We start from the raw sequence: 25,967 nt of genomic DNA, 5'->3' as shown, positions 1-25,967 counted from the left end.
CTTTTCATGTTCAACATTTTTGAAGAAATAGGATTCTGCTGGATGGTCCCCTGTTAATATTTCAATGGTTTAGGTACTGCTCTGCCTTGGATTTCAGGTTCTGAATTTGTTGGTATGCTGCTGCTGAGCAGAACTATGCACTCATTCTGCTTTTGCCACAAATTATTCTGTGTTTGTCGATGTGGAAGTGCATTTATGTCAGACAAGCCCAGAATTTATGGCTGCTATTTGATTTTTTTGGCTGAAAATTACAAATTATTTGATTTATACCTACCCACTTTCCTTAATTCATTGAAAAAAGTCACTGAATAATATTCATGGAAGAGCAGATCCTTGTGGGACATAGCTGTAGAGGCATCTTAATTGGAATGACCCTGCTCCTTTTTTTTTTTTTCCCTATGTGATTGGTTTTAATTCATTTTAAAGTGTGCTGTGTAGCTCTACAGTTAAACCAATCTGGATATGTATGTTAGAACTCCAGAGTGGATATGATATTTTATTTTTATAAATGGAACTACAAATCTTCAATCAAAAATCACTTCAAGTTGGACCATGCTTATTTTCCATAACCTACCATCAGTTGTCATTCTGTTACATAGTCCTGAGCTGTATTCTGATTTCCCTAATTGTCCTAGATCAGTGCAACATTAGGCAGCCACTTCTTCCCCTTACGATATGTTGATTGGTGATTTTAAAAAAATATATTTCATTATATGATAGAACCAAGAAGTCTAAACAGAATTAATATCTTGCTGTTATCTGTTGAGAGATGAATTTTTTCTCAAATATTACTTTCCAAGATCCTTAACCTTCCTAGTTGATTGGTCAGTTTGGACAAAAGGCCAAATATATTTGTGACACAAGTTTGGTGTCTCAGGACTTAATGTCCGTAACCAGTACATAAGGTAACTGCTAAAGCTGTTCCCTTGGGGGTATGTAGAGTGTGGATTTTTCTTAGCAGGGAAGCTTTAGCAAAACCAAAACAAACAGAAACCAGAAAAAAACCCCAACTGTGTGGTTGAAAAAAAATGATGGGCCAATGTGCTCTTCAACTTCTTTGTCCCTGACTGCAGTGGGATTGTGTGATGCTGCTGGAAGGTGATCAGCTTGTTACGTCTTTCACAGAAAAGCCTGACCTGTTTACTGAAGATGTACATAACTGATATCTAAATCCCAGATAAAAGAAATCTCACCTCCAGAGGTGGTTGGAATCATCACTGAATGCCCTGGACAAGGCAAAGACAAAGCAGTGAGGGACCATCAGCAAACAGAAGAGTTGCGTTCACTTGGGAGCTGTAGATACAAGTTTGACTATTGATACCTTTTAAGAGGATGAAGTGCAGTGTTATTAGAGAGCGGTGGCAGTTTGGTTATGAGACCTAGCAAATTCTTAGTTCTCTCCTGTGCCATAATAATGTACTTTTAGCAATGTTTGTGCAACATACAGCATTGCCTCTGAAACACTGGGCTGTACTATAGCATTGAAGAGTCACATGCACTGGGAAGTTCATTTTGTGGAACAGCTATTGCACAATGTTAGGGAAGTGGGATGCCTGGTAAAGCTGAGAGGACAGATGCATGGTTTTGTTTTTTTTTTTTCACTAGGGAAAAAACATAATCCCACAAAGCAATGTGCTCAAACCACCTGGTAAAGAAAAAAATAAAAATAAACAGCAATTAATGGTATTTCGTACAGATTGATCTGGTTTCTCAGTATCTGGCAGTTTTCATTGGAATTCTACATATACAAATGATAGCATCCTATTATCTCTTTACTTTCTTAAAGCTTGTTTTCATAAAACGAGCATTTGCTTAAATTGCTACAGTAGATTTTTTTTTTTATATACCAGCTGTGTGATTGCTAAACATGTTTGTCTTAAATCTGTTTGCTAAAGGAAGGGAGCTTTTTCATGTGCTAATCTTCAGCTCTTCATCTGGAGGTTCTAAAGAAGTAGCTGTTACAGGTTACTAAATTAGTATTGAGATTTGAACACTATACCAATTCACAGAGGCTGCAGAATTGAATTAGTTACGTATATATTATGTGATTGTGCAAATGGATGCACATCCCTGTTGCTATTTTTGTCTTGCATCAGTTTTTGTAACTGCCAGGAATTTTTTTTTTCTAAGCCCAAAATACCCTACTTCGTTAATATATAATTTTGGCATGCGGACTTCAGGAATCCTAGAAATGAAATGTGTGTGTTTGCCCTATACACAAAACTTCCAGCTACTGAGCCTATTCCTTGGGCTAAGGAATTGTTGTCTGAAGAGCAATTCAAAGTGTAAGGTTTGTTTCCTGTCAACTCAAGAAATTACGTGCTATCTATAGGATTTTGAAAATTCACTGATCTTTTCTTTCTGCTCCTCTTTAGTTTGAACTTTTGAAATCGATTCCATATGCACTTCCACTGGGAGCAGGAAAGTGGACACTTCTGGGGTTGCAGAGCATAGTTCCTGCTGGCAGATGCTAGAGAGACCATTTATCATAAGTCCCTTGCAGCATACATTGTTAGCTCAGTGTTCATTTAGTCAGCAATAGGACCAAGAAAGCTTTCAAAGAAATGGACATTTGGGTAACCCTGACTGTGAACCTTAAGTCAGCGAGGTTTGCTGTCTGGTAATAGTAGCTGTCTTGGATGACACTGGAATTGGCAGGAGTCAGTATCTAGACCATTCTCTTCACAAGCAGCAAAACATCACATAAACATGCACTTACTATGTCGTACCTTTTAGCCACGTAGTTCCAAAGGCTTCTAGTGTGAAGTGCTTCAAGTGTCAAAGAAGTGTCCAACAGCTTCAGGTGTCAAAACCTTCAAGTTTCGTCTGTAATAACAAATTACATAAAATCATCTGAACAGCCTTCCTTATGAAAATATTTTGTTATTTACAGAGAGTTTAAGGGGGAATTGGAGGAAGGTTGATGAAATGTCATTGCTTTCACCTAGCAAAGAAATTATATTTTAGTGAAGCAAAGCCTCTCCGTTGAAAAGATGAAGTTGGTTGGTGGAGGAATATGGGTAAAATGTAAGGGAATAAACAGTGGAAACAATCTGCTTTTCTCAAAGGTGTCAAGAAGAGAGGGAACTAATGCAAGGAATTGTCGTGAAGCTCCCAAGCTACTTTGCTGTTCTTGAGGCTGCTTCTTCAAAATCTTAAGGTGGTGTTTTTGCTCCCTTCGAAGAAGGACGTGACCAAAGAAATTGGTCAGTAAAGTCATAGCAATAGAGGATGAGACCTGTTAAGAGTGTGTCTCACTGGAGCTTGGATGTCAGGTTCTATTTAAACATCTTTGCTTTGTCTTTGACAATGTTCAAATTATTTGGTACTCATCACAGTGTTTGACCTTTGATGTTTGTCGTGTCTAGAGCTTCATGGTTTTACCTTGTTGGCACTGGATGCTATTGGGTAGATGGATGGCAGAATCCAATGCTTTGTGTCTTAGTGTCCCAAGATCCGTTTTTCCTTAGGGAACGAAGACAAAGAATGCAGCTGTGTATCTGACTAATGTTTTGTTTTCTCCCTTTGCATGGTAATTTTTCTCCTACATCTTTAACTTAGAAAGAAGTTAAAATTTCCTTGCTTTTAGCTGTGCTTTTATTAGTTCAGTCAAAGGTCTCCTGATTCCCCAAGTGGATTTCTTAGCACAATTTATCAAGAATTGTATCACAAAGCAAGTAGTTAAAATCCTCATATTCTAGGATTATCCATTTTATAAACAGCAACAATAACACTTTAACATGCACACCTCCATTAGGTTCAACTAAAACTTAGTTTGAAAAGCATCATGAATGTCTGATGAAAGGCCTTATGTAAACTGGGAAAGTGTGTTTATTATTGCTGATAATAAAAGCCTGGCTTCTTCCAAAGGGTTTATATGTTAAGCTACAGCTTGAAGGTGATTTGGGCTTATATTCAATATAATCTTTGTCTGCATTCACTGCCAGGAAGCCCTGGCAGGCTCCTCCACCTTCAAAATTAACTTTTCAATATGACTGCCACAGAGTTTGATTTGCAAACACAGTAACTAATTTCCCTTAGTTTAGGCCTAAGGGAGATAATTGCTTTCTGGATAATACTCGCTAGACATACTCTGGTTTCACTTAAACTGAAGGAGATGGCAAAAATTCCACAGATGACATTGGGGTCCTCCTAAATCTTCCGAGCTCGAATCTGTTTTTTATGTATGCGCCAGACTTAAATTTTAAGCCCTCTAAGACTAGAGTAAAAGTGCACCTGTATTGCAAGAGCCTTGATACCTCCTGCAGAACTGACACAAACATTTAATTAAACAAATTGTCATGTTTGTTTTCTTGTGTTTAATTTTTTTTTTTGTTCTTTATTGTGTGGGGCTTTTGCATGAAAATGGTTGAAGAGTTCATCTATTCCTGCTGCTCCTTCCTCACCTGGAGGCACAATCTTTGCAATTAGTTACTATGTAATTGATTGCAGTGTCAGAGTTGGCATTATGCTTTTGGGTGGAGAGGGAGCAGCAGGAGCTGATGAATACTTAAAACCACTTGAGTTTTTATGCAAAAATCTTTGCAAAATTACACACACGGGGGAAGATGACATTGAGAAGCCACACAGACGGAGCGGAATGGTCACTCAGTTTTAAGTGACCTGTCTCTCATGAAGCCGATGTCAAACTAGGAACCAGTTGTAGCTGTGCTGGAACAGGAACAAAGTTTGGTGTAAACTACAGGGAGATGTCAACAGCTGTTCTCGGACTTTATTTGATCAGGATATCTGTGGTTGGAGCAGGATTTCTGTTATCTGGGGGAAGGAAATCTTCACTTCAAGTTACAAATCAGCAGTTCATTCCATCATAGGAATGGTGACTTGAGCCAGATATGAAACCCACCTCTCAAAAAGGGAGGAACACAGATCTGCATTAACATTGTTTAAAATCCTAGAAACCTATTAGTTCAGTGAGAAAGCAAGACAGATGCGAACTGAGGCAACTGCATCTTCTGGGAAACTGATGTTTTGTAATGTATGTGGCTGTGCCAGGGAGGGCAACTGGCCCCTTGATTCTAGCTCTGTCCTTCTGGGCAGATGTGGCAGATGGTTCTGGTAAAGTGTGGACCTGAATTCCTCTTCTGAGACTGAGAGGAAACAGCTAAACTGCCTTTGCAGTAGTCTAAAGGTGTCCCTCCTTTATCATAACTAGTTTTCTTAATAACATGCTTAGTTCTTATGCTTCCTAGCTGTTAGAAAATCAGTCATGTTTGAGTTGCTCAGATGTTCTAAGATGGTCTTTGGGAAAGTTACCAATGGGCAGTCTTGCATGTTACATTTGGTACAGGGACAGGATTTTCAGTGTGCGTGGAAGGTAATGTTAAAGACCAAATGCAACATGCAGATAAAAGTATTTGTTTAACTTTGCACCTCATTCCCAAATTCACTTTGAAGCCACTAAGTTTTTTTTCTGTGGATTCCTTCAGTTTATAGATTGGGAGGAGGACTGGGGGGATTCCTTCACAATCGTCAGGGAGATGAAACAGCCAACGTAAAGCAAAGCCATGTCCTTTCCTCATTGTAGCACGTGAGGTGCCTTGTAGAATAGGGTGACCTGAAGCGGATATGAGGAGATGTTTCCAAGTAAACATTTCCCAACAAGTGCAAAAGATAGGTAGGATGAACAAATAGTTCTCTTGAAAATTTTTCTAGTTGTGATGATAACTTGGAGTGCTAGAGATGGCTGAATTGTTACTGCTGACTTTGATACCTATCTGTGTGCGTAAACTGCACTTACACAGCAGGCTTTCATTGCAAATGAGCTTTATTGTGTTGGGGGGAGAAAAGGTAAGTCTGTGCCCCGATATCTCATTACTAAATGAGATAAGATAATTAGAATTGTCTTTTTTTAAAAAAATATAGGTACTTCAGAAAGTCTCATTGTTTTCTTCAGATTAAATTCTGATTAAATTCTGGATGCTTTTGGGGTGTACTGGCCTGAGACGTTGACAGCAACACACAGGGATCTCTGAGAACTAGTGAAAGATGTCTTACTGTGTGTGTGCATAGACAGGTCATATCCCAAAATAACATGAGGAACTTTGAAACCCAGACAAAGTGCTGAGGCCATTATCGCATTGCCTTTAATTAGAGGACAAATCAATGTTTCAGCCAGCCTGTCCTTTCTGAAGTTGTTTTTAGAATCTTGGGATTTAGGAATCCCCTATGACTAGGTCTTATTTCCTGCTTGCCTCTTTTCAGCCTTCCCCCTACCCTTTTGTCTCCATCTTTAGCAGGGTGTATATGGTTTACAGTAGCCAGAATAGTTCTCCAGGGTTTTGGCTTTCACCGCTGAGACTTTGGTAGCTGGAAGAAAAAGCTTCTGATCAGAAAACTGACTTGCTTACCTCAATGGCCTATACATCTGCAAGATATGTATGTTTTCATCTCCTCGAGGGATGAAGGAGGCTCAGTTTAGAGCTTCCTTTTATCATGTTGTCAGTTTGCTTTCTTCTACTTTGCTTTATTTTCATAAATACTAGATAGCCGTTTTACCTTTCTATTGTAAGTGCTGAAAAGCTGCAGTGGGAAAGGAAAGTATCCAGCACTACGTATTCTGAAGAATAAAAAAATTAGATAATCCTGAAGCTGTTATAATTTAGCGTATTCTTTGGGCTACATATTTTGTGAAAGCAAAAAAAAAAGTTTCTGTAGGAATAAGGACAGTTTTATCTGTGGGGACTGAACTGCCAAATGTCACCTTAAGCATTATAAAAAATGCCAACTGCTTAACATTAAGAAATGCAAGAAATGATACAATTAGTATGAGAAAAGTGTATGTGTGTATATATATATGTATCGAAAGCTCTCTAAATCTTCTAACAAATATGTAGGAATTATCATAAAGCTACTCTTGGATTACCAACTTCAAGTATTAAATTGTAAGTAAAGCTCTCTTTTCAAATTCATGAATCTGCCCTCAATCATGATATTTTAAAAGTAGTAATTTTAGATTTGGTTTTTTTGTTACATTCTACATTTTCAGCTGTTTGGGTGATACTTTAGTGACAGATTTATCTTAAGACTGCAAACAGGAATGTAAGCTGCTACACAAGAATATAAATTAAAAATTGAATTTTTAGTAAAGATGAGTTTCTGAAATAATTCCATCACTTCAGCAGTATGGAATTTCAAGAATAAACCAAAATGTTAATGAGATACTTGATTTAAAAACTGGAAACTTAGAGGCATTGATACTTGCTCAAAATAAAGTTCTTTTAACTTCTTTTAAAATGGAAGTTTTAAATTGATTGCCAGATCAAGCTTTACTGTGAGAAATTACTTTGTGTATCCTCTTCATTAATAACTTCCCAAGTTCTGGCTTGCCAGGCAGATGAGCTCACAGCACTGTGTGAGCTCCTGTTTCAGCAAAATGAAGGATGCTCAGCTGCTGGCAGTAAATGTGGGTCGTTTAGTTTCTTTCAGTAGTCTGCTATAATAGTTTTAGGAACTTGAGGAACATTTGAGGCAGGATGAATTGGAACACTTTCTAGGAATTTGACTTCACTTTCTTTTTTGAGAAGGTATTAAGGAAAAGTGCTAAAATGTTACCGTCACTGTTTTGAATGTTTATTGAAGAAAAATTTTCGTTCTTAACTGAGATTAAGATTGAAAGACCATTTTGCAGAAGTTCTTAATTCTTTTCTTCCATTATTCTTTATAAGAGGTTTAGATAGTTTGAAAAGCCTGATTAAATACTTGGAACTCTTATAGCAAGACAATCTTGACATAACTCATTCAACAGCAAATTACTGTTTTGTGTCTGATATTGTAGATGGCACTCTACCTGCATGCTGTCATTAACAGGCTCACTGTGTGGAGGCCTCATCTTCATAAAAAAGGCTCCACCCGTCTGTGAAATGGTGAACCAGATGCAATCAGCATTTAAAAAAAAAAAAATTCACAATAAAAGCACTTTTTGGGGAACAAAATGTCTAACCTCTTTACATCTTTTAGAGGAACCTGCTACATAAGTGCAGCACTTCTATTTATCAAAGGAAAAAAGAATATGCTCTACAAATCAAAACAAAATCCTGTGAAAATGCAATTCTTGGAATAAAATGTAAGTGGAAGCAGTTAATAAAAAAAATGAGGGATAAATCAGATAAAACCAAGAGAAACAACTCCTTAGGTCATGGTTGCCCCTCTGCTTCAACCAAGTTGGTCACACAGTCTGTTGTAGTGACAGATGAAAGCTGTAGAGCTTTCTCTGTAGAGTCTGCTTCTGTGCTATTTACAGTAACATAAAGACATTTTAAAGTTGTTCTTTTTTGCTTTTGTTCTTCCACATGCTCATGCAGTTTTATTTTGCTCTTCATAACTAATGAGGGCATATTTGTAAGGTCACAATGAGAAGTGGATACCCTTCTTCAAACAGACGTTTTGATTTGGTCTAGGAAAGCGCTTGTGCATGCTTTTCAGTACTATGTATGTTCCACTTAGATCAGTGGTGCTGCAAACTTACTTTAAAATAGGTGGATGCAATCACATCCTCAAAGTCAGGTGCCTGTTTCATTGCTTTGCTGGAGAGCAGAGAGAATCTCGTGCATGCTGCGACAGAATGAAATTCTTCCTCCTGGGGTCATGGGCACAGTGAAGGAAGTAATATAACAGTCTTAAAGTGCAGCAGAGTGTTTCTAAGGAATTGTATCTTGGATCATGTATCCATCTGCTTAGTATACGGGGAAAAACAATATCAAGATGTTTTTGAATCTGTATGGTGGTAAACTTAAGCAGGCTCTTGGTGAGGCCATTTCTGGGACTTCAGTATTAAAAAAGCGGTGCAAACACATCTAGCATTCAAACCATGGTTACAAAACTGCTTACTGTTTTCTAAGTAGTCTTCTGCAACTTCTGTTCTTCACTTCAAAATCCCTGCAGGTTTCTGCCCAGTGGGTTGTTTTCTTTGTTACATTTAGAGTAGAGACAAAATAAACTGTCCTTCCACAGTGCTATCAATAAATATCTTGTGTCTAAGACCATGACTGCTTCAGGTATACTGTTCCTCTCCTAGCAAGTTAAAATTAATCTGTAGTTACTGAGTCAGATAACTGGAGAGTGTTTTGTTGTGTTAAACCTCGGTTGACTAAATGAGGTGAATACAGAGTGTAATGTGCTCACACAGATACAGGTATCACTGGATGATTTGTTAGATGATTATAGGAATACCACCTGCTTTCAATGTTTGCTGATCTACGAAGCCACTTTATTACTCGGGTGCTAATGATATGCAGATATGTGTATTAATGGTTTCTTTGTCATATCAAAACGCCAAACTTATAATTTTGCACTTTATAGAGCCTGTAGAATCTAGTTAGTGAACTGTGCTGTTGGAAAACAAGATTGCAACTCAGTTACTTGATGTTTGACACAGTTTGGATCACTTTGCTGAGATCCTTGTTCAGCAGATACTGCAAAAGTGAACATGCTTGTGAGTTTGACCTATTATTCAGAGATAGCTGCAGTCTAATAACAATTTTGATTGTTGAGAAATCTATTCTTTTTTGACCTACAAGACAGTGTAAATGGCCCAGTTTTATAAACTGAAATTTATAGGCTTATCAGATCTAATATTCAAGCCTTTCTTGTCTGGAAAATTAAGGCCAATCCTACATGCAGAACAATAGGCGTTTTCATCAAAACCCTATCCTTTGCTGTAGTTTACTCCCTAGGGAGGCAAAATGTAGAAGAGCTGATTTCTCTAAAGCGACTGCAAGGTTCTTAGCAGAAGTAATTTATCAAAATACTGCTTTGAAAAATGACATGCATTTAATGGTACTGAAACTTCCTTGTAGTCTGTAAAACTAAAACAAAGATCAACCCCGATTTGGTTAGTGTGCTTCAAATGCTCTTTCCAGATTCTCAAAGCAGACTTCAGTCTCACAGATATTCGGTCTTCCTTGAATGTTAAGATCATGCACTGTGAAGTGGAAGGTGGATGGCCACAGAGTTAGGCTGTATACAATATTACTAGAGCAGCCATATGGTAAGTCAGCTTTGCTTTTAGAATTTTTGTTTTTCAAAGTGTATGGTTTTGTCACAAAGTAATAATACTTGGAGTTTTACTGTTTCTTTTCTCAGGTTTAATATTGCAGCAGGAATCTTTAGCTGACATTCACTACGATATTAAGCAAATGTTCCAGTATGAGGCACGATTTGTTTTTTCTTTGAGTGACATGACCATACTTCCTTTTAAAACTCAGTGCAAATAAAATCTCTGGATTTAATATTCTTTGGTGTGGGTTGTGGGGTTTATTTTGTCTGCTATCGAATAAGTCAGTTTAGGTTCTTGTTATTTCATATTCATTCAGGGGTTGTATCTAAAAAAAACCTCTTCTTAGAAATACGGCTCTCATATGATAACAGGCACTTAGGATCTAATGCAAAATCAAAAGAAGTCAGTAGTGAGATTCCTGTTGCTTTTATACATGCATTATTACTTCTTTGAGTGAAATTTAAAAGTGTTCTTTCTCTTCTCAGAGTTGGGCTGTGTGCTTCTCAATATAAGCGTTTATTTGTTTCGTACTTATTACTACTAGTTTGCAGTGATGTGAGGAGATCCTGGTAGGAATGCACCTTCATGGAGTTAGAGATCATAAAAATTTTGTGTGGTATAAAATTGAGAACATCTGACCACTTAACGTTAGTTTCTGAGTATCGTAGGCCTTGAACGTGTACTTGCCACTCTGAGTCTAGTAAGATGACTTTGATAGAAGTGTGTTTATTCTGAAGACTCTCGGTGTTTATCTTTGTGTCAGGGAACCCAAGACTGGATAGAGAATCCCTCACTTTTTTGGGATGCTTTTCTCTTGATGAATCACTATGACTATTCAAAAATATGTGTATGGTATGCCTGGTTTTTGTTTGGTTTTATTTCACTTCAGATTCTGGGTGTTGGTTCATGTTTAATTTTTCTATACAAAATTAGACATGTCTTTAATACCTAGTATTTTCTTTGTTATGGATCATTATAAATTATGACCAATACTGAATGCGTTGAATTTGGAGACTGAATTAAGGGTATTTTTAGGGCATGGGATTACAGATATCTAAATAGAAATAAGTGTAAATGTTTTGGTAAACAATGCGAAAACCTGGATCCTACATTTCTAGTACTTAAGAACTGGAAAATGTTAAAGTATGTATGGAAATATATTATCATTGTAAATTTTGCTTTGACTCATTGGTATGCAACTACTAAGTAATTAAATGTAATTGAAGTGCTATGCAAGACGATGTGTGATCCAAAAGTAATTGCTACTTATGTAATGCTCTGTAGCGTGATCTAGAGGCTGATCTTAATTGTGTATTTGACCTGCACAAAATGAATAACAGCTACCATCTTATTACACTACACCTGCATTTTAAATGCTACTTAATTAGTCAATGTTAAACTGATAATGAAGCAGCAATAGACACTACTGACTATATTTAAGTGAATGTTGAGTTATATTGAATATGCATTATACCAGCATACTATAGAGGCAAACGCATTTTCTTGTCTTGTTTTATAACTAAGAGCATTCAAGGTTTTCGTATGTATTCTTTCAATGACACGAAACGTCTCTGAATCTAGTTTTCCTGTGGAAATGCTACTATTTCTAACCAAATAATCTTCTATGAGTAACTGAGGTGCTCTATATCCTCTGTGTATTTCCTGTAGTTTGTTTAAGTCTGTCAGACTAAGTTTAAGTTTGTTAGTTCATTAAATCAGACATTCTTGCTTGTGCTGCATTTGAACCTATATAAGTAGAAGAAAACTCCTGTTCTGCTACAATGAGTCCTAGACTGATTAGAAATAGAGAAAACTTACTATCTTTGGCTATGTCTTCATGAGCAATTAGCTTGGCCCAGTAAGAATGGACCTTTAGAGCAAAACCGTTAGTGCTAATGACCCGCTGATATCACTGAGTTCCTTCAGAAACACTGAAGCACTTGTTCCAAAGTCAGTGTTTTCCTTGGATGAAAATAGCCTTTCATTCCCAAGTATGGCAGGAGCAGGAGCTGCCTATAGTCATGATGCTCTTGGTAATGGGCTTCTATATGAGAAAAGAAAAAAAAATTATAGTTGGGATCATTTGCTAGTCCATATCACAGAGTTCACAGCTTTCTAATCAGTAGGCTATTTTCAGAGTTCACAGCTTGAGAAGGAGAGAGAAAGTTTTGTGTCCAGATGAAGACTCAACACAACGTTCTGGAGTTTTGCTGAAGCAGTCCTAGCCAGGCAGACATGGTTACTCACCTAACCAGTATCACCTAATCAGCCAGCCATAGGCAAGGCTATGATTTAGGTGAGGAGGGTATAAGTGAGCATCTCCTCTAGTTTAATCTGCATGGCTTTGCAGCAAAGAAAGGAGAAAGGAAAGGACATAGGGTTAAAGGAAACAAGATATGTAGTATGATTTTTCTCATGGGTAATAGGAATGCAGAATAGACATGAATTACCATCCATATTTCAAGAATACTTCATGAATTACTTCTTTAAGCAGTAACCACTTGTTTCCAGGGCAGAGTGCTTTAATGCATGTCTGTTATGTTTTGGAGAGGACGTCCAGCAACTTGCTGTAAAAGGAAACCAAAGATATGGTGGCTTGAAAGGGATTTAATTACAAGAGGTCACAAATGGTTCATTGCTTCATGGAAACGAAGGGTGTAATTGCAAATCTAATCTGTTCATGCCTGAGACTTCAGCAACCTTAATGTCTGGAATGGAAATTGCATAAACTCCCTTTTCAAGGTAGTCTGGTTGATGCTTATTTGCTTGCTTGATATCTTCTTCTTGGCCGTATATCTGACACAGAGCAAATATTTATGATACTGTTGAATTAGTTAAAATAATGTTCACTATGTTGTATTGCTCTGAGAAGTTAGGTGATTTTAATGATGGTTCTTCAAAATATATTGAAAGAAAAAAAAAATCGAGTCTTGCCCTCAGATTTTTTTCCTTCAACTGTATTGTGGAGATAATCCAAGTAACATTGCCAGAATTAGTATATCCGGAGGAAATAACATTTGTAGTTACAAATATATGTGAGAGGATGGCTTTTGAATACGGTATGCTGAAAAGGGTGTGGATTTTACTTGGCTCTATCACTATGCATAAATTGCCTTCTAAAGAAAACTAGTATTTCTTGTGTTAGAACATTGGGCTTTAAAGTTCGTTTAGCTGTTTAAAGCATACAATCTTTTTTTCTATGTCTGTTACCTTTCCTGCTGTGATTATTTTAATTGTATTCTATTGCTTCTCTTTCTTAAAGTACATGGGCAGTACATTGACAAGATCTGTCAGTGTAAAACTTGAGACCTTAAACTGATTTTGGAGTGGTGATCAAAAGAGCTAGCATGTGCTTCCAAGTCACTTTGGATTAAATATGCTAGAGTGTCTACAGATTTCTGAATGTCAAATTTGCAACTAAAGTTAGCTGGGAAGTGGGTTTCTGTTCTCGGGGGGAATTTTTTTCCTCTCAGGTCCCTGAACTTGAACTAAGGTAATGCCGCTGATATTGTAGCTATGAGACTGCTGTGTGATGTAACTTGTTCCACTCTCTTATTGAAAATTTACTGAAGAATTCTTAGATATTCCAGTAAAAACCTCCAGCATGTGGAAGTAATCAGTGTTTGCCTCCATCCCAGTTTCCCCAAGTCTTCTGATTTAAGGCTGTAGAGTTCCTAGAAATTTAAGATGCCTAGAAACAATTGTTAATAAATGCTAAGTTTCCAGATTTGTTTTGGGAATGTAGTGGAACCTTATTTCCAATATTCCTCCTAAATAAAAGCCAGATAAAGATAGGTGTGCTTCAGAGTAGTCAGTAACTAGGACTTGCATTTGAAGAGTAAGAAGTCCAAGTTTGGTATGTGCTTTATTTAATTCCTATCAGGTACTTGAATGTATCTTTATGCCAAGCAATGCCACAAGTTAGCTATTGCAAGTCAATTCTTCTTTGTGCTGGAATTGTCACACATCAGATAAATAATTGAACTTGTGGCAGGCTGGAAAAAAGTCTGAGCCTGGCTCTTCCCTATCCTGGACAAGAAAGGGGCACTGGAGTCTCTTGTTTATTCTTGAAATTCCATTTTCAGCTCAAGACACTATTCTTAAGAATTGCTTCTTTGGCTCTCCTGTTATAACTTTCTTAGTATGAAGCAATGTAATTAGTACAAGCTCAAACATTGTGATAATAGCTTGAGTTTATCACCTCCCAATTAGCTCAGCGAAGAGAGAGGTAGTGTTTGCCTCTGGTAGACTTGTTTTATTAAGATGTATTCAGTAATGACCAAGCTACAGGCTCAGAAAGCAGCACACCTGCATACTTCTCCAAAAGTCAAAACTGTCATAAGACTGGGCTTGCTAAGATCAGAATTAATGTCCCTTTAAATTTGTCTAGTGCTGCATGCTGCTTCTTATAATTCCCTCCTGAATTACAGTATCCGAAAGTGCTTTTCGGTCTGCATGGTCCTGGAAAAAATCTAGTAGAATGGAATCGGGGGTAGGTGTGAAACACATGCTCTTTGCTGTGACTTAGCTTGTGACCAATAGCCTGTGTTGTTGGTGGATCGTTTCTCTGGAAAAAATCAAAAAGTCATGCTTCAGGAAAAAGAAAAAAAGAGTAAAAGCAAAATGAAATGTTGACTATATGTCATGAATGACTACAGAGATTTTAAGTTATTCCCTTTTACTGAATGGTCAGAATTGTCAATGCAGGAATTCTGTTAGATATCCATGGATGAGGCTGATGTGAGCAAAATCAGCGTCTGTATGGATATGTGAGCCTGTACGGCAAAATATTTTCATAAACTGCCACTTACACAAGCTGAGGTGAAGACTTGTTATGCTGACAAAAGACCATATGAGAGTAGTGCTCTGCACATACTGCTCGAATGTAAAGGCTTGGAAATGCGTTTTTCTTCTTTTAGTTCAGCTGCAGGGAGGTTACAGACTCTCTCTGCTCCTCATCTTTCCTCTGCTGGTATGGAGGCTGGCATTGATTTTTCTTCCTTTATTTTTATAGATCTTTATTGGCTGCTGCTGCTAAGGCTCATTTACCCATGCTGGCTTTTGAGGGAGGAGTCTTCCTAGTTTCCACAGGCACTTCTTCAAGAGTCCGAGCTGTACTGATGCAGTTTTTTGCTAAAGAAGAGAAATTAAAGTACCTCGCTTCCAAATCTGGAGTGGGGACACCCATGTGTCAAGGCTATGAACATTTGATCGTCACTCCTTGACCTCTTTACTTTTGTTCCATAACTTGGGGCTTTCTATGTTGTACATTTTCGAAGAAGCAATTTGGAGTCAGCATAGAATTTGAATGGCCTTATGGACAAAATTTCTGAAATACTGTAATGTAGAGGCACTGTAGTGAGATGAAGCAAAAACGTCTGTAGAGGGCAACCGCAGAAGTTGTTTGTAGCCACCAGAGTCAAGTTAATAGATCATGGTTGAGGAGGACAGTGTGAGAGAGTGGGGATGGTGTTACAGGCTGTGCCTTCCTTCAGGGGAGGGATTTTTTTCCTGAGACGAACTTCTCTAAACTTCAGTAACTGTTCAATGGAAGACAGTTCCCTGTTTCATTCCTCCCAGGTAATCAGTCAGTATGGTGTTGTAGTGGAGAAGATATTAAAAAAAATTAATTGGGAATTGCTCAAAAAGCTGTCAATTACATTATTTTTTCATTTTTTTCTTTTAGAAAATGTTGATGCTGAGGAAATAAGGTGAATTTTTTTTGGTCTTTTTGATAAATTCCTACCATGACCTTTTTTCAGTGCTGTTTGCTATGCATGGCAGAGGAATGGGGCCTCTTTTAGGGGGGTACTCATAAGAATAAGAGTTGATTACATAATGTTTGTAGCAAAAGTATTTCATGGGTCAGCAGGAAACAGCCCAATTATTACAACATTCTTGCCGCAGAGCACGGGTGAGGTGCTGTGTTTCATCAGCTACAGGGTGATACAAGTAGTTGTAAGCTATTCAGTCATCTCCATAAATTTAGACCCTCTATAAAGGGAATATTCAAAACCGATATGTCACTTGTTGTATTTGGTGAAAGGAGATAAAATAGTTGGTTTTTAAGCTAGCAGTTAGCGATAATATATTTTGTGTTTCACTTGTAGAATAAATACATAAAATCTAAATGATTTATGAACTTCAGCCACCCTTTCAAAAGTAATCTTGATATGTTTTAATTCTCAGTGGAAAGTAGCCGATTTTGCACTCCCAAGTCAATTTGCTCCAGATCTTCAAACATATTTGAACGCCTTATTGCTATTGACGGTAAGACAAGGTTTTGATTTCTAATTAGGTAACAATCTTTTAATGAAGTTCTTGCCTGAAGAAAAGATGAGTTAAAATCTAGATTAACAAGAAAAAACCTCTTAGCCTATATAGTGTAAAAACTGACTTCTCAGTCATACATACATTATTACTTAAGGCAGTCCCAGAGCCTTTGCAGTGTTGGTTTTATTGGATTCCAAAGCTCAATAAAAATTGCTTTTTTTGACAGCCCTGGTGGAAGGGAATTTAAACACCAAAGTTTCAGTAGACATTACATAATTTTGTTGCTTTTTATACTTCCCCAGCACTACACCAAGTTGATGCCCTTCTGGAAAGAAAAGGGACAGACAGTCCTGCAGATGCCTTCGGAAAGTATGATAAAGCACAAGGAGGCACTGAAACCACTGGAAAGAAAACACTGGCTATTTCAATATTAACAAATGACCTTCTGTTAACCAAGCACATTAATGCTGTTAGTGCAAGTGAATATTTTAGTTCTATGAGCTTCTTTACTCTGAAATAATTCTGTGTTGTGTGGAAAGACTAATTAGTTTAGCTGGATCTGGATTTTCTGAAGAGTATCAACTCTTGTGACAATATTTTCCTGGGTTACAAATGCCAGAACGCTTCCCTAGGACTTGTATTTAGGGAAACAGTTAAGCTCACTCTTAAATTTGAAGTGTGATTTAAGATCTGCAAGCTTCAAACAGACCTAAGTCCCTGAGTGAGCGATGCTTTGTTAAATCAAAAAGCTAATCCTCCAGATGCTGCTTCCCAGAACGTATCGATTTTTCTTTAAGAAGCTGGCATGCATCCCTAGGAAGAGGTCTTTGCTTATAAACCTTGATCAGAGATATTCTCTGTGGTACGTGCAGGTAAAAATTCTGTAGTTTTTCTGTCTAAATCGTCAGACGAATTTATTATTTATCTACACAATAATGGAATGACTAAATAAAAAAAAAGTCATAAAGAGTTGAGATTTTTTTTTCAGTGGATGGGTTTTAGACAAGAAAGCAAAATGAAATAAAGAAACCAGCGAAAACATGACGCTGATGGCAGAGTTATAGATTGCAAACCCTCTAAATTGGATTCAGGATAAATGCTTGTGTAAGGCAAAGTATAAAACCTTTGTTATGATGAGTAGGCCACCGCATTTAATGAATTCCTGATTCTCTGAACCAACAACGAGGTGCACTTCCACAATTCAGTCATTTCTAAAGATGTTGTTTTTAAGGTTTACCATATGCCTGGTAAGAAGGACCCTCAGCTGTAGGAGTGCGTTTATTCGGAGATTTAAAATCAACAGGAAGGTTTGTACAAGTTCAGAAACTGTATATCTCTTGCATATTCCTTCCCTTAGTTACAGAGGTGATAGCTAATATTATGTTGTGAAACTTGAAGGGGGGGGAGAGAAAGAATGATTTGGTTTTGTTTTTCTTCTGTGCACTAGATCACTTACTTTGATAAAATCAGTAAAATCTCTTCAGAGAGTCATTTACAATGTTTCTTTCAGGTGATTAGCTGCTTTTTATATCTATCAGTCTGTTTTTTCAAGTCTACAGTATTGCACGTATTTCTCAAATGTGAGTGCAAGCTATCTTTCTGAAAACAGCTACGGAAAGAACAGTATGGAATGTAATTGGAGAGAATCTGTAGAAGAAATGCTGAATATTTTGTTCAATGCTATGCAGGCTTGTAGAACTGGTCTAACACACGGCTGGATCTTGAAGAAATATATAGCTACTAAAAGTTCTTGCACTTAAGAATGCTAAAGATGAATATTGAATAAAGGAGAAAGGCAAGACTCACCTGCATTAACATGCTCTGTGATATAAACAAAAAAAAATACTGGAAAATGAGAAGTCAAAGAACATATTTGGAATAGTCATTGATGTGAATGGGAGGTGGGGCCGGTAGATGGTTAGCTGTTTGAAGATTTTCTGTTGATGATGCTTGCAGGTTTTTTCTATCTTGGTTTTTAAAATGGAGTCCTCTTAACTCTTCGGTTTTGCGGAAAACGTTAACATAGGTAAACTTCTGAAAATATATGATGTATTTGAGTCACAACATGCATATTTGTGTTTTGTTAGATGCTTAAGATACAAGAATTTGTAAAGCTAAAGAAAAAATAATTCCATTTCTTGACCCTGAAAGTGAGGAAAGTAAAAAGAAGCTTTTGTTCTTATTTATTCCGAACCTGTTCACTGATGTCTTCAGGGATAAAAATACACAGCACTGCAAAAGGCTTTGCCAACAGATGCAGCAGATCATCTTTAACATGTTTCCAGTTTTTTTCAATCTAGATACTATTAGTAAGTTCTCTTTGATTTTCAATGTAAGAAATGCCGAGAAGATACTATGCTAAATACTGCCCTAGCAATACTTTGTTATTGAGAAGGCAACTGAAAACTTCTCAAGAATAACTGGTGTATGAGAAGGCAGGTGAAGTTTTACCTTGTCACAGTTGCTGTGAAGCTTTATTTCAATTCTCCTGCCCATCAGAATCTGTGCTTTTGGAAGGGAGGTTTTGTATCTCTCTTATCCCCTAGGCTACATCTCTGTTTTTTGTAACTTTTGAAAAGAACATAAAACATCCTGCCTATATGATTGGCCAAAATTGCGATATTAACAAGGGAGGGTGAATGAAAATGCCAGTACAAATGACGTGTACTGCTGTCATTTAGGCTTTGAAGTTGTTGCACTCCTGTGTGAGGAGTAGCAGATGCTCCTGTTACCTTGAAGTGTCTTTTTCGAAGCCTTATGATTTAAAACTAGCATCATCTGTTTCTCAGCCCTACAGTCTTAATTTTCAACAGTCTGAGCGAACATGAAAATATGAAGGGAAAAATAGTGTCTTAGGGGAGATTTTCTATTTGTAGAAGTCATCTCCATCAACATATTGCCTGAGCCTTCAGAGTAAAGAGAACAGAAGATGGGGAGTGGGTGATTTATTTTTTTTTTCCTACTTTCCTAATTTGTTTACCATAGACAGGACAAAATGAACAACTTTTGTGTAGGGTGATTTTGTTCCAGGGAAAGGAAGGAAAGTGTGTGTGTATACAGGGCCTTTAACTCAAAGGTAACCAGACTGGTGTGTGTGTGGTTGGGTTTTTTTGTTGTTGTTTTTTTGGTTTTTTTTAATAGTACCATGCTGAGATGCCATTACAACTACACAGTTATTAAACGTTTCGCTATCTGGTCATGCTCCATACTACCGTGAACATGGTTCTTGAACTCATTCTGTTATGGGGCATGAAAAGAAGTTAATAAAATAGAAGTGCCAGTGAAGTCGCAAAGTACTGCTGACTGAGGATTTGCCTGTCCTGAAAAGTATCTGACATTGCAGTGGGAACTCTTCCTTAAAACTCATGATCTTTATTCTTTTAGCACAACTGTTGCATTCATCTGGAAATAGTAAGTAATGTTGGAATTCAAGTCTGCAGGCTGATGCTCTTTTGAGCCTTTAGTAGTTCTTTAGCATTGTACAAGAGACAAAAATAGTTATTGGTAGAGTGGTGACCTGCAACAGCCAGAAACCGAGATGATTCCAGGAATCTGTCCCAGAGAAACCAGATGGCCACAATATAGATTTAGAGAACTTTGCTTACAATCTTGGCTACATAATGCAATGAGCAAATAAAAACATATAGTTTAGTACAGTACAGAAGTAATATAAATTTTGTACAGAACTATCTTACACTTAAAGATTCAGGTCCTACCTTTAAAGCTCCCTAGCAGGTTACTGACTTTCCAGTGAAGACTTAGAGTTTCAAAGACAATTTCAGTGCATTTGTAGATGCAAACCTTTTCTACGAGATAAGCCTGATGTGAGAAGGATGCCATCTTGGCGGGGTACACTGTTTTCATAACTTATGACTAGTCAGAAGTAATGTTAATTTATCTGAGGGAAGTGAATATATCTGTTTTGTCTGAAAATCACTTCTATCTTATCTCAGTTACTTTAACCTATGATGATTTCCCAAGGCTGTGTTTCCAGTGCACTGTAGATGGATGAGAAAAAAAAAAATCATGCTACAGTCTGCAGCTGTTAAGAATTTCTGTAAACGTAGATTTAAATTGATATTTGCCATATTGTATAGCACCCTAAGGCTTTTTAAGCAAAATAAGGCTATGTTTCCAGCCTACTGGGGGCTCTCTGACTCCACTGTTCAATGCACAGGCGAAGCATGTCCAGGACTTGACTGTAGCTATAATTTTAGTGTTCTTCACATTGATTAGTCCATGTTGGACAGTGATGTAAATACATTAAAGCTGGTAAATGAGGTTCCAACCCTGCTATCAATAACAGGTGTGCTGTGCTTCTGTATCATTATGATGCTATTTGATCATAATGATAGAGCCATTGATCATTTGAACTATGGGGCTCTTGCAGAGAAAAATGTAGCAGGTTGTTTAAGCAGGCTGAGATTTACTGTCTCAGAACTACCTAATTTTGAATGTTCTCGTTTAAAGATTATTCGTCATTCAGTACGATACTAACAGAAATCAGTGAATGCAGGTCCCTGTAGTGGGAGCAGTGTACCCTCCAGAGCACATTCAGTTCCTTGTCCAAAGGTCATCGACCAGATTGTTTGCAGAAGGCAATAGCTTACCAAAGCCTACATCTGGTTTGGGAGTGCTGTAAAGATCATGGCATTATCAGTTTTCAATGCTGGCTTTTGTTGTTTAAAACAAAATCCTAATCCCAACACAGGTTCCCACTCCCTGTGGTTAGTGCTTAAATACTTACATCTGAAGGAATAAATGGAGTATATATATATGTTATTAGCAATATTCAGAATTTAGTAATTTATGACTCAAGATATTTAGAAAATATATTTAAATCCAGCTATTGTCAATGTGCTGCAGTGTTTTATAAATAAGTATTATGTGTTGAAATTTGGAAGAAAGAACTGCACTCTAATACAATATTCTTATTGTAATGTTTTGTGGGTTTTCTGTATTTGGAGCATCATATCTAATGATTAAGTTACTGGGTCACCTGCAGCTGCTGATATTTTTGTCTCCATAGGTTACTTTCTGAGCCTCAACCTCAAAACACACCAGAAGGCACCGGGAGACACTGGAACATGTACACTGGTACAACTGTTAGTCTCCTGTTAGTGAAGTCTCCCTTAGTAACTTGTGTTCTTTAAGAAAGTACGCTCATCCATTCAAAACCTTGTGCTGTAAGAGCCTATTTGTTGGGATTTTTTTCCTCCTTATTAAATTATTTAGTTGCCTTAAATTTCTGTAATTACTGGTTTTTATTGGAATTACAGATGCTGGAGGAATAGAAAAAACTTTTAGCAAATTTGGCCCATTTTTCTGCTGGAGTCTTCTCTCTTGCACATTTACAGCATAAAGCTTAAATTTCTGTCTTGGGTTTCTAGGGCCAAATTATCAGCCAGTGACTTGCAGAAGCTCATGTGACTGCCTCTGCCTTAGAAGCATAGGATCATTCAGGTTGGAAAAGACCTTCGAGATCATAGTGTCCAACCATCAACCCCACTCTACCAATCACACCCCTAAACCGTATCTCCAAGCACCACATCTAAACGGCCTTTAAACACATTAAGGGACGGTGACTCAACCACCTCCCTGGGCAGCCTGTTCCAATGCCTTTCAGAGAAAAAATGTTTCCTAATGTCAAGCCTAAACCTACCCTGGTGCAGCTTGAGTCCGTGTCCTCTTGTTCTATCATTAATTGCCTGTGAGAAGAGTCCAGCACCTGCCTCTCTACAATGTCCTCTCAGGTAGCTGTAGAGAGCAACAAGGTCTCCCCTCAGCCTCCTTTTCTTAGAACTAAATAGCCTCAGTTCCCTCAGCCACTCTTCATGTGACTTATTCTCCAGGCCTTTCACCAGCTTTGTTGGCCTTCTCTGCACTCTCTCCAGCACCTCAAAGTTTGTCTTGTATTGAGGTGCTGCTCTTCTACAAAGCAGGGTCGCAGTCCTAAGATAATTTTTGCAAGAATTGCATGCTGGTAGACAGACAGTAATCAAAGTATATAGGCAACAGGATAACATTAGACAACAAGAAGCTGTGAGTTGTCCTGCTGTTAGCGTTTTTGGGTTAACTCAGTTAGCAGTCTCACCTGAGATGTCTGAATTTGAGGCTGTGAAGTGAAAATCTTCTAACAACAGGCTCTTGTGTTTTGAATTGTAGTTCTTATTTCTGAGTCAGCTAGAAATAACACAGGAAAACATATCTGTGGGGTTTTTTGCCTTCTGATTCTGGCTTCTCTGGAATCAGTAAATGCAAAGACATTGAAAATGAAAAATAAGGAAAGGACTGATTGCCCTGTTCTTTATTTGTAAATAAATTAGGGATTTATTGCTTCTGGGAGTGTAAAGGAGACTATAGAGGAGACCTGGTATCTGTATGCAATGATTTCCAAATGTAATTCAGTAATTCCATCTTTTCCTATGTAAGACAGATGTTGCGAATACTGTGGGCTCAAAGAGGGCAAAGGCAAAATTCTTCATATACCTTCTGCTGCTAGAGGTAGCAGGGACTTACAGGGAGATGTATAGCAAATGCTAACAAGTCAGAGTGTCTTCCAGCTGCTTTCCTTCGTAAGTCTGGTACTACTGCAGCTTGGTTAGCTCTATAGGTCTATGACGTTACTGTTGAGACTATTGTTTCTTCACATTCTACTATGTGTTTATCCTCTGGTTCTTTAAATATACTTTCCATGTTATATTTCTGGAACACTCTTGATTCCTAACTCTTTTCAATTAATGTTAAATTTCCACTGAGCCTGCAGTACTTAAATACCGTATTTTGTGTGGTTAACATCTGAACTCGAGTTCTAAGGCATTTTAGAGTTCACTGTGTTTAGGATGGGACTGCCTGTAACTTATTAGAAACTTGTATCCTGATTGTCAAATCCAGTTTATTTTCTGTTTCCCAGTAGTTTTTCATCTGTGCTTGCGTAGCAAACCTTAGAGAAAAATTAGAAGATTAATTTTTGAAACATGCTCTTCATGTTCTTTGGCTCAGAAAGTCAAAGGAATCTCACTAGATTGTCCCACTCATTTTATTTACGTCTTTATACTTTAAAAATCTTTCCATCTTTTAGATATACTGAGAGCTTCTGGGTTGTCATCGTTGACTGCCCTGAGACTTGAAACAATTTCCAATATCTGCTATTCTTCTGTGCACTGTCTTTCATTTCGATTGAAACTCTCAGCTACTACAACTCAAGTATTTGTATAGGAAAAAATGTCTGCACACTCAAGATACATTTTTCCAAAGCAATAATGCAAAATTGCATGCTGGCCCGTAGCAAAGGTGGATAAGAAAAGCACCAAAGCTCTTAGCCTGACTCTCATGTGACTGCTTCTTGTATCTGGCAAAGTGTGGATGGTCTTCTGCTGGTGGATAAATAAGTGAGAGCTATTAGAAAGCTCTTTCTTTGCTGAGACAAATCACAGAAGGCAGATATGTCTGCTGTGCTTCATATAGGGGAAAGAGTATTTGCAGTGTGAAGAATATTTTCTGCTCTGTGGACTAGCCACAGTGTGCAGTGAGAAACTGATTTCTTCTACAGCCTCATATTGCTCTAAAAAGCCACTGGAACAGTGGGTGAAGCAAAGCTGACTTTTCACGAGTCAAACCTGATATGAATTCTTTCAGAGGTTTCCTGGGGAGACTGGCCTTGCAACTGCCCCTTCTTCCATAGTTCTGCCTCTGGGAATCTTGATTCATCCTTTGGATTTCACATTTTTTGCATGAATACTTTGCTGCTTGTGTGCTTCCACTACATCTGTTAGCTTTTCTCTTCTACTTGAGACACAATTTCTTCCTCCAAACACATGCCTACCTGTTTGTCCGGAGCTAAGCTGCCCCAACGAGTATGAAGAAGTTGCTGAGTTTTTCTAAGCTGAATGCAGACCATAGCTCCATTGATATCTGTAGGGATTAAGCTCTTGCAAATGACAATCTACTGGATTAGTGGACTTGAAGTATTCTCATGTTCTCTACAGTCGTACATGGGAAAAACACTGGATTTTTCCCTAAACTTGTGCGATCCAATATAGTTCTGCCATGCCACTTGTTTTTTAAACCTCGTTTTTATTCTTTGTAAATGAACCACTGTTGGCAAAAAGCATCAAACCATGTTAGTAACTCCAGTTCTTTTCAAATGTTGTTTTTCCAAGGAAATGTCTTTTTTTTTGCTCTCACAGAACAAACCTCAGTGTAAATTGTACCTTTTTACATTTAGGAGAAAGTAAATCAGTGATAAGTAGTTGTTTGAAGAAATAAAAAAATGTTGCTTTAGAATTACTGCTGTTTTCGGGCCAGAAGTTAAACGATCTCATTCCACCTCCACTATATGAAATTATCCACAAGAAACATGCCCCAAACAATGAGTCAATGCATCTGTCTGTATCAGAGCTGGAAGTGGGGGGAAAAAAAGTGCTCTCAAAGGCTGAAGATTACAAAGCAAATGTATGTCATGGATCGGCTTGGCTTGATGTGCTTAACAAAATTTTACCTTGTTATCAACATGCTTTATTTGATATGCAGAGCTACTGCTTGCTTTTTGACATATGAAGATGCTAAACATCATTTTAACATCTCATTTTATAATATAAGGCAAGACTTCATGGGCAGTCTTTTCAGAAGTCTTTCATTTTAGCATTTAGATGCATTTAGATTTATAAAGAAATATGTTTATTGGGGTGTATTCTCAAAGGGTGTTTGCAAATTTGAGTTTAACTATTAACATTATTAAGAGTAATTCACGTAGCATGAAGGAGAATAGCTTCCCTGAGTGTATGAAGACATCTAAACCTGTATTTTTCAAAATCACATTTCTATATGTTGTTTTTGAGTGAGAAATATTTTGAATAAATTGACAGAATAAATAAGTGATTATCCAGGGAATCTCCTCTAGTGTGTACTCAAACTGGTCAAAACTGTTAACTTCCAGAAATGCACAGCTTAATTCTTCTGAAGAAGACATAGCCCTTTCTGGTATGTAGAGAGGAGTTGAGGGGAACATCAGAGGTGTTCAGTCCCTGATGACTGGGAGTTTGTGCTATCATCTCACTTATGAATGAAATAATATCCCTGAAAGTGTTTCTGGCATACAAAGCTGTGGCAAGGTTTAATTCGCTTTCTGAAGTGCTCCCAGTGTTGCAGTAGTGGAGTGTCGTATTTCCCAGGTGGGTTGGACAGGGCTTTCTTAGGGATTGCCTTTTAGGTTCAGCTTGGTCCTATCTCCTGTTTGCTAGCAGCTGTGATTAAATTGACTCTGATGAGTCCAGGTAATTTTGGCTAATATGTCAGCTTCAGGCTTCTCATCAGTCAGCTCTGCATGTGTTCCTCAATAATTACAAATGTAAGAGCCTAGTTTTGTTCCTCATCAAAATATGTTATTATCGGCATCTATGCATTGTTTCGTTGTGTAGTAGAGGCCTGCACATGTGGGGACATCATTTATGGTAGCTCTTGAACATATGTTAGGGCTCTTATTCAGCAAAGATACTGCCTTACTTTAGATCATCTAATTCCACTTTAGAATAGGTGCTTTTATTCTGAATAATAGCAATTGCTGGAAAATGTCCAGTATAGTTATTTGTACTTAAGTCTGGTTTCTCTTTCCTGTTTGACACATTCTCTGTAATCTCACTGGGTAAGACATAGGTAGTGTGAGGCGGATGCTTGCAGT

At 37.6% G+C, this 25,967-nt stretch overlaps 1 protein-coding gene across 1 annotated transcript in view; it reads left to right on the top strand.

Annotated features, from left to right (window-relative positions):
• RBFOX1 (RNA binding fox-1 homolog 1) overlaps positions 1-25,967 on the top strand; it is a 1,303,251-nt gene that overhangs the window by 10,461 nt on the left and 1,266,823 nt on the right. Inside the window, exon 2 of the mRNA XM_086472917.1 lies at positions 17,541-17,554. Coding sequence (XP_086329043.1) covers positions 17,541-17,554 — 14 coding nt within the window. The remainder of the gene's footprint in view (positions 1-17,540; positions 17,555-25,967) is intronic.

The sequence above is a fragment of the Leptosomus discolor genome, chromosome 14 (assembly GCF_034619465.1).
Source record: "Leptosomus discolor isolate bLepDis1 chromosome 14, bLepDis1.hap2, whole genome shotgun sequence".
Taxonomy (NCBI): Eukaryota; Metazoa; Chordata; class Aves; order Leptosomiformes; family Leptosomidae; genus Leptosomus; species Leptosomus discolor.
Note: the sequence above shows the minus strand (reverse complement) of the source record. Positions and strands in the feature narration are given on the sequence as shown.